The following is a 15,545-nucleotide window of genomic DNA, read 5'->3' as shown; positions in this document are numbered from 1 at the left end:
ACAATAGCGGCTAATCTAAGATGGTGATTTAACTAGCTTCAGTCCGTGATGTAACCAATAAAATAAAGTGATATGACTTTTTACATATCATATTACTGAGTAATGGTTATAACTAATTTTTTACTATGGTTTCTTTCGGCCGACCGTAGCCACAAAGTTAGTTCGATGTAAGATGAAATTTCGAACTCTAAATATACACTATCAACCTATTAAAATGAAGTTAATTGTAAACATCTACTAATGAAACAGTTAACGAAAGGTTTTTCTTACTTTACAACGAAAACTTACTGTTTATAAAACTGTAATTTAGCAGCTATATGAATAAAACTAGTTAATTCATAACACTGAATAAAGAGTTAACTAAGTCTCAAAGTATAAGTCAATAAAACTGAAACAAGTAGTTGAAATGATTTCAGTGTTCATGGGAGACATTTTAAGTTCAGGAGTTAGCTATGAAAATGATTACAATTGAAAACTTCTGAGATGCCTGTAAAACAAACTTAGTTAGTCATAAACCATTTAGAGTCTGGCACTGGTGTGGAACTGTTCATGTTACTTTGCCACTTCACCATATTTCAATGAGATGAATCCTATGATATCGGAAGTAGTAATAATAATACCAGCACAAACTTCAGGTAGAAGTGAATTATTCGAACTTCTCCACTTATGGCTCACAGCTTGTCCTGTAGACCTCGGTCTTGATTAGTTATTATTGACCTTTATCCTGTCATTGTTTACTTTTTTATTTTAATTGTATCTTCCATCGGTTTGATTTTCGGTCCTATATTTGTCTATGGTTTTTCTGATTGATTGATAAATTGGATCGATTTCAATGTGTTTTCTGATCGCTCATGGACCTGAGTGCCGAGCTTTTAAAAATTCTCTGGTGTTTTTAGAATTACCTTCATCTAAGATCGCAACATTTTTCCAGTCGAATGTGTGTCCACAGTTGTCCACATGTATTGATATAAGTGAGGATATGTCATGGCGTTTGACCACTAATTGATGTTCGTACAGGCGAAGATGAAGGGAGTCAGATATAGAGAATCTAGTCAGAGAAGATAGAATTACGTCTCCTAGTACTTCATATAGAGCAAAATGTCTTTAATTCTATGTTTTGTAATATTGTACGCCCTACGAAAGGGTAAACTCAGTTGTACTAATGAAGATGAAAATTACAATGAATCTACATTTCTGATGTGTTACTTAATACAATATATAATAATATTGAGCATCTCATAACATATTTGTTAATACTATGTAATAATATTGTAATTTATTCCGTTAATGCCTTATATCACACGTATGAATTAGTCTTAGTGGTTCTTCCTATAAAATATTTAGAAAATTGTAAACTTAGTGGGTATCATTGTTACGCTTCAGGATGTTGATCTGGTTGATTGAAGCGATAATTATTCCAGTTATTTACCAACTAAGATAAGATTGCAAACCGTCATTGTGATAGTTGGTTAGATCAGATATCGGCAATATTCTTGCTTCATAATTATATCTATTCAAAAATTCAGAGTAAAATAAAATCTAGTCTAGGATGTTTGTAGATAATATGTGACTTATAAATGTTCTATTATGATTTTTGCACCAAAAAGTAATCAGAGGGTCGTGACGAAATTGACAAGTATTTCAAGCTAACAGACAGACCATTACATGTTTTGAATAATTATCTTGGTAAAATGGGAGTAATCCTACAGACTATTTCTATTCAGATAAATATAGATTTGAATATTCTAGATTTACTTATAATGTTATCTACCTTGTTCACACGTTAACCCATGTTTACCGGGTGGACATTCAACAAGACATCGTCCAGTCACTGGATCACAACCGTTTTGACAATCAAAGCATGTCATTTTACAATTGAAACCAAAATATGACGGCGGGCATGGTAGAATACAGTCAGGTGGTTGATAGCCAGGTTTACATATACATTCACCTGTCTAAAAAAGAAAAGTAATTATTAAATGTGTTATGGATGAGAATTATTCCAAAATAATATGGTTAAATTACTTAATGCACAATAAGCAGTTAAAGTTTATTTACATGCATTGTCAATTCTGCTTCATAATTGTTGTGATGTAAACACATAAATGAGAGTTCAAAATACTAAATTTTTTTCTGTCTTCTACTTCTGATACTCAACACGATTATAGCAATAAGAGATGCATGATTCAATGAAATTGTTTATGCGAATGGAAGCCATAATGACTTCATATTTGATCTATAAAAGGTTACTTGTTTGTTAGATATTTTAAAATGAACTACTTCCAAGAGTTATTTGAGTCAAACCAGATTATCCATCTTGGAATCAGTTTAAACAACTCAAACATCTAGATACTTGTAACAGAGTGGTTTATAGAAAACTTTTAGTTTAACTGACACGAAACGAATTATCAAAGGGTTGGTGAAATCCTTGAAAATGGCATTGTTTAGGTAAGGAAGTAACCAATTGACTGTTTGAAATGAATTAAAAAGCGACGACAGTAATATTGACTAATTTTCCAAAGAGTTTGGAGATTGAAATCGAGCAGAAATCATTAGAACCAACAAAGAAATTCATTTGATTAAACAATATTTAATGATTTCATTTCAATGACCTAACGATGTGATAAGTATCCAAAGAAAACTTTTGTAGTCATATTCATGTACAACCAGTTACAAATACATGGTTTCATCTTTATCTCATGAGGAATGGTTTGTGCAGCATATGAATATTGTAAATAAACGTTAACGTTTCTGGAACTGTGAAAATATTACGTTAGGACTAGGAGTGGCTATTCTAAATAATTTCTATGGACGCAAACAATACGCATGCAGTTTTGAAATAATTTCTCTTACTTAATCCATCAAAATGTTTTCTATTTCTATTCATAATCAACATACCTGAGGATCACAGCCCTTTGTATGTCGTCTACTGTCTAAGCATTCAGCTGGACATTTCAGACTACACAATTCACCCCATGTATTTTCCGGACAACTTAAGTGACAATGCGACCCATACGTTCCTGGTGAGCATGTACAATGGCCTTTTTCACGATCACATTGATTTGTTGCACAATGATTTGGGCATAGACGATCACATTGAGGTCCCCAAAATCCTGCTTGGCATCCGGACAGTTCACATCTTGTACCATGACGACCTAGAGGACATTGACAAACCCCAGTTACGGAATCACAGTCGACATCATTTGCACAGTCACAGTACTGTCTGCAGTCCACACCCCATAGTCCCTATAATGAAAGTGATTAATAAAAGGGAAAAAGTACTTACACTAAGTGGCTACGAGAAATTTAGAAAAACAGTTCAGGTAATAGTTTGTATTTTTCTGTTTTTCCAGGTGAAAATTTGAGTATTTAATTTGAGAATAAACTAGATGAAATAAACACCATTTAACAGTTACATACATTACGAAATAATACTGGATGATTTTCCATTCTTTCGGTGAAGTCCTCAAAAGTACTTACACAGGATCGTTTTAAGCTAATATCTAGATATAACAAGCTATGTACCTAGCATTTACATTTACGAATGGTAAGTGTAAGTCCTAAAGTGATCAATCTGAATTAAAACATACAGTTTAGAACAATTCTAATTAAATAAATAATTCTAAGCATTAAAAGATACTTTAAAAACTAATTGTCTCATGTTATAATAACTCCGCCTGTAGCCTCTCAGGGGTTACTGCCAGTCCTAAGCCCGGATAAGGAAGGAGGGTTGGGCATGAGGTTAGCGACCCCATCCCATAGAAAACTAACCCGCTAAAAAACGCTAATCAGAAAAAATAATTCAAAAATAAATTATTAATAAATTTTATAATTATATAAGTTTAATTATTTCTTATACCTTTGGACATTTTTCTTCACAGATAATTCCTTTATAACCAGATGAACATTCACATCCAGTTAAATCTCGATTACATCGACCACCATTTTCACAATGTGAACATGTAAAACTACAATCATGTCCAAATCGTCCAGGTAAACATAAACTACCCCCTATGATTAAAGAGAATTATTAGAAAGAAAACTTAATTAATTATATCAATGTTTTAATTATGAACAGTTTTTAAGACAACACTTCTACAAGACTAGAAATTACTATGACAGATAACACCAAGTTATAATGGTTAAAACACATAGAAACTAAGATAAACTTAATTGAGAATCAACATTAACTGAAGAAAAACTAAAAATCACTTCATAGTAAGTGATTATCTGAATAGGCAATGAACTTCTTTGAATCATAATTCATTTATATTATTCAAGATTAGATTTGTAATCTTCAAGTCTAATATCAAGGAATAATAATAATAGTTGGACTAAGAGTCCAATTCTTAGGATACTAATACTTTTAGATAAGAAATTCAGATAGAATTGATTCTCAAAATAATCTAAACAACAATAATTTAGATCACTTGAATATATCACATACAACATATTCATTAACTAGGGGAAAAAAACAAACAAACCAATATGAAAATCATTTTGATAAATAGACGAATCATCTTGTTGCATCACTGAACAAGGAAAGAAATAGAAAGTGTACAAAATATGATCAATCTTAATGAAAAATAAGATTGACATGTTGAAACTAGAGATAATTAGTTAATGACCAAATCTCAGAGATATGGTAACTAATACTTCTTTGAAGAAATCGATTATATGGATGTATCAGATAAATTTATGATATCCTTTGATGCTTGTTCATTGTTTACAAATATATTAATGGAAGAATTTATCAATATTATATGTTAGTATCCTGAATTAGCTCCTTTGCCTCAATATGAGTTTAGAAAATTACTATTAGCATACATTAAAGGGATTCAATTCAAATTCCATAACCAGTTATACAGATAAATTGATGCGATGTCCATGGGATCATCATTAGAGTCTATGTTGGCTTACATCTTTATGGCTATTCTTAAACAAACGGAACATAAGCGGGAAATCGACTATGTAGCATTATGCAATAGGTATGTTGATCATACACTTATTGTTTTTAATAATATGAGTCTGGGCTCACAGTTGCTTTACCGGTTTGATGAAGTATATGTTAACATCATATTCACAATGAAATATGGACGTAATCAATTTAATTACTTAGACCTGAAATAAAATGAAGGAACAAGAATATCATATTCAGAAAGGAGACGTAGACAAGTCAATACTTAAATTATGATAGTTCCTATCCTGTTAGTTACAACAATTGCTTAGTTAGAACCTTATTTAACAAGTTATAAGGTTGAGTTCAACCGAAGAACTAAAGGAAGAAATATAATACATTAATGAGTCCCTCACAAAGAATGGATATCAAAAAAAAATTTGCTGCGACATGCAGAAATTGATTAAGGAAAGTTTAAAACAAGCAACTTTTAACAAAAAACCTGTCTTCATGTGATTCGAATCTAAAGATGAGAAATTTGAAGCATAATCTAAAAACGATCAAGGCAGCGCTAAACAGAAGCTTTCCTGCAGTCCAACTTTTTTCGGTATATAAAACCAGATATTCCCTAAATCAAAAAAAGTGACTCAGTATCCTGCTAACATAATCCTTAAATGTAATTACAAGTTTACATGTGCATGTGAAAGAGTGTACACAGGAAGAATTAAAAGAAGGATATCTACGGGGTGTTGTGAACTTATTCCCTGTAAGTTATGCCTGTATGGAAGTAAAGTATTCACAAGGGTGATCACCAAACATTTGATAGATAGTAGACACAACGTTGATATCTCAAAAGCGTTAAAAATAATTAAATTTAAAGTGTACATCACTTTTACTCCGTTTTGCAGAGACCACTGCCATAAAGCTCTTTTGATCTGACCATTGTATACAGAAAGTAATTAGGGTGAACCTCTCATCGGCATGGTAAGATATTTATACTGTAATTATTGTCAGTTGAATTGTCTCTTCATTACGGTTTATAACTTGAAGTATATATTCCCATGGACATTCACTTGAAACGTTATCTTTGATTTTCATTTAAATAGGCGCCTTGATTTTCATTCATTTGTTAATAGTTTGTTTTTATTCATTGTCTATCGACTATCGTTTGCAGTTTTACCCCCTTCTTTTTTATGATTTTAACACAAAAGTACTAATGAATACTAACTAATATGTTAAGTATATGGTTTCCTGTTATTTCCTACATCGTTTAAAACTAAGCTTAACCGATTATGGTATGTAGTAAAACGTAATGGTACTACTCATGAAAACTTATCAAGCTAATGAGAAGCCTTGAAATATGATGAATTCACTTCATTCTACAAGTATGATTCTTCTCACTTTATGTAAACTTACATAAGTGTTTAAAGAACATTCGAAGATTGACTGAAGCCACTCATCTAAATCTTGTCAAACAGATTATAAGTGAATTGAAAAACACTTGTTGATACATTAAGTGAGAAAAAGTGATTGAGAGAATAGCTGTCTTTCAAAAGAACCGTCAAATACACAATTTTTTCTACAATAATCAACCATATGTTTGTTACTGATAGCTATGATTTACGAAACATATTAACAGATAACTGAAATAAACAGAGGATCAGATGACGTTATTCTCGTTAGGAAACTGAAAAGTTAATTGTTAAGGTTTTTAAAATGCATAAAGCTTGTCGACCATACTGGCTTTGTTGAGAAAAAAGAACCAATTCTATAGGTAGATCAATAACCGAATATCTAATGAACACGGATCGTTTAATCGAAACTGATTCATCGTTTGAATTCATTCAGGGGGTAAATAAAAACCTACCAAAGACAGTGAGCATTCGTCACCCCAGCATTCTTAATGCCTTCAACATACATTTGGAGTAACCAGAACTATGTATAAATAAGAAAATTCTCCAACCACTTCTTCTAATATGGTTTTTAGCCAAAACATATTTCTAGTTCACATATTTATTAATGATGTTATTATAGTGTGTGCTACCGATGACTTCAGATATAAATAATATATATCACAAATCGAAAATGGAATGCCTGAAGGCAGAATGTTAAGATCAAAGAAAAGAGAACTAGAACAGAGAGCGATTGATGCGCAATTGAAGAAGCAATCAAGTTTGAGACAACTAAATGACATTTTGCAAATGAAGTATCTACTCTATGGTTCTCAGATTTTATTAAGACGTTCTGTAATTTTATATCTAAACATATTTGGTAGTCCCCACTAATGGTCTTGTTCGCTACATTATTACTTGACTCACTGGTTTATAGTTAGAATTTGTGTCAACATAATTTTAACTTCTTTTCAAAACTATTCTATGTATGAGATTCTTTTTATAATAAAGGTCTAGATAATCAGTGTATGATGGTTAATTATAAGTGTTAAGAATAAGAATTATGAAGTTACATGAATACGCATTCATTGAAAGTTTTGTGGTTAGTAATTTACTTGACAATTGAATATCGTGCAACTGTATATTACGCATAGAACAGTCGGGAGAACTATCGAATAATAAGAATGTATACTCAATAAAATCATTGGTGAAAATATATCCCCAAAATATATTATTATTTCAATCTAATAATTGTGTATACGATTATAGTAGTTTTTGGCTGATTTGATCTTAGCTCGTGTGATGTGAAACATCATATAAACTAACTCCATACAAAAGCCTAGTTTCGGAATCCTACATTTTGAGTATCAAATCTGGTGATTATGCTAAGTTAAAATAAAGAATGTTCAAAATCGTTGCTGTCAGATTGTTATGAGAAATAGTGGAATTCAAAGGGAAAACGAGGAAAGTGGTAGGGAAATATGGTAAACCAGAGCGACTGTCTAAGAACAAGGGAGGTAAGTCACTCACTGAGACCCAAGAACAGCGGAATAAGTAGGCACAACACTTTGAAGGACTGTTGAATAGACCAGCCACACTGAGTCCGCCGGACATCAAACCAGCCCCTTCAAACCTTCCTATAGATGTCACCCCACCTATGATCGAAGAAATTAGCATGGCCATCAGACAAAACAAGAGTGGGAAGGCAGTTTCTTCTGACAACATACCAACTGAAGCACTGAAATCACACAAACGAGTGACTGCAAACATGCTCGACGTTCTATTCAGGAAGATTGGGAGAAAGAACAAGTGCCACAGACAGACTGGAGAGAAGGATATCTCTTCAAATGCCGAAGAAAGGAGACCTGAACAAATGTGAGAATTACAAAGGCATCACATTACCATCGGTACCAGGAAACGTTTTCAGTAGAATGCTGCTGGACTGGATGAAGGACCCAGTAGACGCCCATCTTCGAGATCAATAGGTCGGATTCCGTAAACATTTTCGTGCACCCATCAAATCGCGACATCAACTTCATTGATTATGTGAAGGCGTTTGACAGTGTGGTTAGGAGGACCTTATGGAAACTTCAACATTATGGTGTACCTGAGGGGATCGTCAATATCATATGGAGTTCATACGAAGGACTACAGTGCAAAGTCATACATGGAGGACAACTGACAGATGCATTCCAAGTGATGACTGGAATCAGATAATTCTGCTTACTCTACCCTTCCTCTTTCTTCTGGTGATTGACTGGATTATGAAGACATCGACATCTGAGGGGAAGCACAGAATGCAATGGACATCTCAGAATCAAATAGACGATTTTGACTTTGCGGATGGCCTAGCCCTCCCATCCCATACACCCGAGCAAGTGCAGACGAAGACAACTAATGTAGCAGTATCCTCTGCATCAATAGGCCTCAACATACACAAAGGAAAAAGCAAGATTCTCAAATACAACACGGAGAACACCAACTCAATCACGATTGATGGAGAAGCTATGGAAGATGTGGAAACATTCATGTACCTGGTCAGTAGTATCATAAATGAACAAGGAGGATCTGATGCAGAAGTAAAGGAAAGGATTGAGGAAGAAAGGACAGTATTCCTACAATTGAAGAACATATGGAACTCAAAATAACTGTCAACCGACATCAAAATCAGAATCGCCAATACGAACGTTAAGATAGTCCTATTGTACGGAGCTGAAACTTGGGGAACTAATAATACCATCATTAAAAATGTATGGATATGTATAAATAGCTCCCCAATCAAGATTCTCTAGACAAAAACAATGACAGTTATTTCATTTTACAACTAACTTGAATCAAATGATGTTCGTGGTTTTGAAAACTGATGAACATCACCTATTACGATTCGTTGTGTTGGCTTCATATTCAACTGTTTGCGATTTTGTTTTGTCGGTGTGAATAACGTACTAGAATCATCTCGTACATAACTGGATGAGCCTAGAATAAAGAAAATAAAGATATAGTAGAGTGAATACAGAAAATAAATCGTGAAAATATACGGATATCCTTTCAAATGTTCTAATACTCGATCTGTTACTTTAATCATTTAGGTCTATATGAAAATATTTCTCTGTAAAGGTTTAACTTGTTAAAAGAATGAATAGATCTTAATATACGTGATTATTTCACTAGACATGGAAATGAGTAATATACTTATTGTTAGAAATATCATAAATAAACTTAGCATCCATTAGTATAACTATTTAGTTAATAGTGTATTTATATTTGGTTTTTCTAATGAGTTCATGAACTAAGCTACACCAAATCTTTAGAAAAACATAGGAAAAGTTCCTAAGAAATTCGTGCAGTGCTGAAGGAAGTATGTGAAAATAAAACATTGGAGAGAGAAGTTTTTCCCCAAGTGATCACACTCAAGGTATGGAGGTTTCAAGGGTGACCCAAGTACCTTTTGTATCGATCGGAACATCATCTATTATTTACCATGTACATTTTCCGACCATCAGATTAGTGATGATTAACTGAATTCAGAAACCTCATCTGAGCACATGATTCTGACAAGAAGTTGAACTACAGGTTAATCAAATAATCTGAGTACTGAGGATCTCCACAGATGTTACAAAATATGTAAATGAGGATGGAACGGGTATGTTGTGCCAAGTACTAAATAAAAGTTGATTATTTTTTCAACCATATAGTTGATAAATAGGGCAATTCCTGTAATTTGTTAAGCCTATTACATTTATTTTAGGGTCTACTTTGACATCGTCTGACTAACTGACCTATATTCACTGTGAAAAATTAACGTATAAAGGTCATCTTTATGCATTCAAAAGTAAAACGTGTGAATAAAGCCATTTTATGTTTTGACATAGTCATCATGAAAGAATTTCGGTCTTATGTTAACTTCATGATTTTTACTTATTTAATACGTTGATTTTCCAAAATTAATTTTGTCCATACATGTAACCACTAGTTTTTTTTATCACCATTTACCACCCTTACTTTGTAAGGTTGGATTTTCAATATAAAAATATCCTTTGTGAAAATTAGAACATATCAATTGTTCTTATTAAAATATCCAACATTTTCAAATACAGAGCACATAGTCACATTTTTGTATGTCTTTTTCTTTTGATTCACTGTTTCATTCTTCATCTACTTTCGCTTCAGTTTCATTTACTTGCGTACTTAAGCCTGTTACCCATCGTGGAGGGACGTAGGCCGCCTTGAGTTCTTCTAAGGTTAGTGCCATTTCGAAGCCCAGGTAGAAAAGGAAGGTTGGTCATGGGACGATAAATCCCATCCCGTAGAAATCAGCTCTGCTAAAAAAATGCTAACCAGAATTCAGTTTCATTTACCAGAATATATCTATTTTTTCTGTCTTATTCTGCAATTTATTATAACTTTAGGCATTCTGCATCTACCGAGTAGTCTTGAAAATTAAATGAATACATTTTATCCCACAAATATTGTCAATGTTTTATTGTTTCAAACTTTAGCTTTTTATTTTGATCGAACACTGTATATTACTGTGTGATAAGTTAACATTTACTTTGCTCTTCACATATTCTTCATATATGATAAAATATAGAATTAAATACTAAAAGTAGTAGAAATGTTTTTCACTTACGTGAGCAGGTTCTTCCATCTGGGTTTAATTCATCACCGAAATCACACAAACACCTATGACCGCCTATTGTATTCACACATTGAAACTCGCATCCACCGTTGTCGTCCAGACATTCATCAATATCTGAAAATTAATTTTAATTTTAACTAACTTAAGTATGGATTAAAACTGTTGAAACAGACTTTCATTAAAACATGCTAAACAGAGATAGATCTTCTCGTTGTTTACTTTAAGGACTGCAATTAGACGATTTTTTTGGATTATGCGCATTATGTACAGACTGCCTCTATGTTGCCATTAAGTTACAGGAATTTTAGAAGTAATCTTAAAAGTAAATTGAGGTCATCTGTAGAACTATTAACACTCAGAATTGTGTAAATACTTAAAAAAATTCTAGTTTGTTCACTTGTGTATGTAGATATTTGCTTCATTCTAGTTTTAAATGTTCGAGTAGAGTTTGTCCTTGACTTTGCCAGTAATCAGATGTAGGTCCTTCTAGACTTATGATGATTATGCTGTTTTTAAGCCGATGAGACAGAATTTAATGATCTATATTTTCTACATCGGTCAGTTAGCGATATTCAACAATTGTCTTCAGTTATCATCAGTGATATGTGTCTAGCTTTGAACATATTTGAACTCTATCGTTATCGACTTCGAAATTAGTTAATATCAGTCATCTCACTCATTGACGATGTAATTAACGTATCAGTATTAAGCAAGCAACAATTATTTACCTTGACATGAATGTCCATCTGGGCTGATACGAAATCCTGTTTGACATTCGCAACGGTACGTTCCTGGTTCGTTAATGCAAATTACAGCTTGACCGTAACACTTAGCTTCACCAATTACACATTCATCACGATCTAGTTAATTTGAAAGGAAAATTTAAAGTATAAAACGTTCTACATTCGAAGAGACAATGTCAATGACAAATTGTCTAAAACTCTTTAAACTAACTTAAAACTTCGTTATAGAGAAAGTTGGTAACTTATTACTTCGTATTTACGGACACCTTATAATGTTATATTTATATGGCAATCTAGTAAGATATTTTGTAAGTAGTATTATGATGGATAAAATAAGTTTCATTGTATGGATGGTCCGAAAATAACTACAACTTAGTGTTAGATTTTTAATATTGTTTTCTTTGTCATCATTTGAATGTTAGACGATAGTTTTATATTTTACAAGATATCTCATCCTTTCACGTAGTAGAAGATCCGATAAAATTATCTTCTACAAAACTGATGATCACTGTTAAATGTGTGACAAATTTTTAGGTAAGAAGATGGAATAGTTTGTATTTAACAACCTCAAGTATTAACTTCATTTAGAATTGTTTGTTTGAATCTTCCCATTGATGTTTAGGACTGCAATTGATCAGTCTTTTATTGGCATATGTGCATACTGTGCGTATTGCCTCCATATAGTCTTAATTTACAAGTATTACAAGAAAAGATGGATAGTGGCCAGCAGTGGAATCCAGGATGCGCGTTTCGTCCTACTTGGGGCTTGTCAGCTGGATATATATATATATATATATATTATGTAAAACACTGAACGGAGCAGCAAATTATTTAATAATATATTAGAGAAAAGATTTTAACTAACCTGAACAAGTTCGACCATCAGCTTGCAAGTCATAGCCTGGACTACAAGAACATTCTGCTGTTCCAGAATCTGTTCTTGAACAAATGTGTGTGCATCCACCATTGTCAAATCGACATGGGTCGCTTACTTCTAAGACAACACCTAAGTGATAAAAGTTGATAAAGAGTAAGGGTATTATTCCGAGGTATCTATGTGCTCCTATAACTGTAGTATGCAATTTAAAAGAAAAATCCGTTTTACCGTCTGAATGAACGAAATTCAAACTGCCTAAAGTAAGAAACCTTACTTACCTGTAACCTTTTATGTGGTGATCCATTGCTAAGAGATGTCATTTAAGTTGTAAAACTTAGACCACTCGCATTTATCACGCGAAGAGTGAAAATACTAGCTTTCTTTGAGGAAATAATTTGGAAACCAAAAATCTGGCTTTGCAAATACAGACAACGGTATGAAGTTACTTCCAGACAAATTACTCCTATTCGTATTTCGATCTGTGTTAAACTATATAGCAAAATTAGACATTGGAAGATAGAAATTCCTGTATTTTCTTTAGCCTCATAATCTTGGCGATATAAGAATGTGCTTAATCATTCCAACCCTTTGATTAAAAATAACAAGCTCATCATTTTCTATCTCTGATGAATCGGTAATTGTTATAACAAAGAAAAGACCTACATAAGATTTTTAACAGAAGGAGACTGTAATTCAACATGTAAGGCGTTCATTAATTTGACATCAAGAATCCGTTTTGGAAATTTACTTCGAAATCTTTGTTCATGCTTAAATAGGGAGTAGAATTTGTGAAATGTTTTACAACGATATGCTTTGTATAACGCTACTATTATATACTATATCTCAGCTCGATGCGTCAATAAATTCAATCAAAAAATTATTGTATGTTGCTATTGAGAAATGTGTTCTTTCATAATACAACTTACAGCTCTAATCATATAGTATTCAACTATAAAGAAAAAGCGACTTTGAAATAGCTTACGATAACAGGATTTCCCATCATTTCCTATTTGCCAACCAGGATTACAATCACAGCTGTAAGAACCATCTACATTTCTACACAGTTGTTGACAACCTCCATTGTTCATGCTACATTCATTAATATCTGCAAAAAATCAAAGAACAAATGAAAGAAATTATCAAAATTAATTTCATTCATATAATTTGAATGGAACAGTTGAACTACTCACAAGTAATTAGTAATATTATCAGATTAGGTTTTTCTGGGATTGTAGTAATTTGATAGTTGAATTCATCAGTCAATTAAAGCTAGACCACCGTGGAGAACCTGGAAGCACTGGACGGCTGTTTCGTCCTAGTAAGGGACACCTCAGCAGCGTTCACCACCACCCCACGCGCGGGATTCGTGGACGGTGGTTCAATATCGTGGATTAGATGAAGTTAGACATTAATACCGCTGAATGCCAGCCTGCTCGGTGGTCTAGAGGTTGAACTTTTGCGCGCGAGACCGGAAGTCCTGGGTTCGAGTCTCAAGTGCGCGATCGTGGAAGCGCGCTGCTGAATACCATACCAGGACAAAACGACAGTCCAGGTTTTCCATAGTGGTCTAGCTTTAATCGACTCACGAATTCAACTAATTAATATTATTTTATTTGATTTCACGTCAATCAAATTACAATAATACTGACCATTGAAAAAAGGACCAATGAACATTTGAGAAATAGTAAATGAGATCAAAAATCTTAATTCATGATTCAAGGCAAAGATATGGAAGGTAAGATTCATTAACTCCTAAGTCAACATAAATATTATAACCATTTTGAAAATGTTTGACAAGATGTACAAATGGATTTAGGGACGTATTTAACATTTTCCCCAATAATCGCTATAATATCTGATAATTTTTCATAGAAATGTCGATCAAAAAGATAATCCTCATTAGACAATCTAATTACTAATAGAGTAGGTCATATATATATATATATATATATATATATATATATGTATATCTTACCGATCAAATTCATTTGTACAATATAAAAAATGATATAACTTAATCAAATTAGTACGTTTTGATAAAAGGAAGTTCATTAAATTTATTGAAATAACAACTGTTGTCTAGATAGTTTACTCATCCCTTCTCTGTATTTTCTATCAATAAAAGATAATCTGAAATTATGTAATATTTTCTTTTGATATTAATCAATATATGCTCACTAGTGACTGTCTCCAAGGGATATTTCCTGGAGTTCTAGTGAGAAGCAGTGACCAGTCGAGTTCAACCAGGTCTGTTATGAGATAGTAACTGAAGACATTGGTGGATGCGTCGTTCAATTTCGTGGGTCAGTTGAAGGAAGATATTAACATGGTTGTATGTCGACTCACTGGTCTAGAGGTTAAGCGCTCGCGTGCGAGACTGATACACCTTGGTTTAAATCTCACGATTCGGGATCGTTGATGCTCACTGCTTAGGAGTCCCACAATAGGACGAAATGGCCGTTCAATGATTCCAGGTTTTTTATGGTGGTCTAGCTTCAATTGATTCATGATCTCAACTATTAAAATTAATATTTCCTTGTCGATAAGTTTGTCAGTACATTATTATTATCAATGTGGTTTAAAATTAAGATGCAATTCGTATTCTTTTTTTTAAAAATTTAGAACAAAAACTGCATACCAATTATCGATAAGGATGTACTATTCTGACATTTAGATTTATTCATCATACAGTTGAATAATTATCAGATTTTTTTACATCACTTCATTGAATGAATGATAAAAGAAAACACACTTGTTATTGAGATATTGAAATGACAAGTGAATTTACACCCCTACTCTCTGTTTTTCACACACAATCATACACACATACTCTCATTCATACATACAAACACATACGCACATGCATACACATATATTGGCTATTCGTTATAAAAAAATAAAAAAACTGTAGTAATGAGAGTGATGGAAAATGTTTTCACAATTGCGGTTGATTTGTTTCTGAGTGTTTTTTCCTTCTCCCCCATAGTTTTTTTGTATT

The 15,545-nt window shown here is 32.8% G+C and overlaps 1 protein-coding gene across 1 annotated transcript in view; it reads right to left on the bottom strand.

The window, feature by feature from the left end:
- Smp_135210 (egf-like domain protein) overlaps positions 1 to 15,545 on the bottom strand; it is a gene marked incomplete at both ends in the record, with an annotated part of 89,588 nt that overhangs the window by 28,111 nt on the left and 45,932 nt on the right. Inside the window, 8 exons of the mRNA XM_018789656.1 lie at positions 1,772 to 1,955; positions 2,899 to 3,246; positions 3,860 to 4,011; positions 9,118 to 9,264; positions 10,919 to 11,041; positions 11,656 to 11,787; positions 12,536 to 12,664; positions 13,530 to 13,652. Coding sequence (XP_018655077.1) covers positions 1,772 to 1,955; positions 2,899 to 3,246; positions 3,860 to 4,011; positions 9,118 to 9,264; positions 10,919 to 11,041; positions 11,656 to 11,787; positions 12,536 to 12,664; positions 13,530 to 13,652 — 1,338 coding nt within the window. The remainder of the gene's footprint in view (positions 1 to 1,771; positions 1,956 to 2,898; positions 3,247 to 3,859; positions 4,012 to 9,117; positions 9,265 to 10,918; positions 11,042 to 11,655; positions 11,788 to 12,535; positions 12,665 to 13,529; positions 13,653 to 15,545) is intronic.

The sequence above is a fragment of the Schistosoma mansoni genome, chromosome W (genome assembly GCF_000237925.1).
Source record: "Schistosoma mansoni strain Puerto Rico chromosome W, complete genome".
Taxonomy (NCBI): domain Eukaryota; kingdom Metazoa; phylum Platyhelminthes; class Trematoda; order Strigeidida; family Schistosomatidae; genus Schistosoma; species Schistosoma mansoni.
The sequence above is the reverse complement of the archived record's forward strand: the minus strand, read 5'-3'. Positions and strand labels throughout refer to the sequence as shown.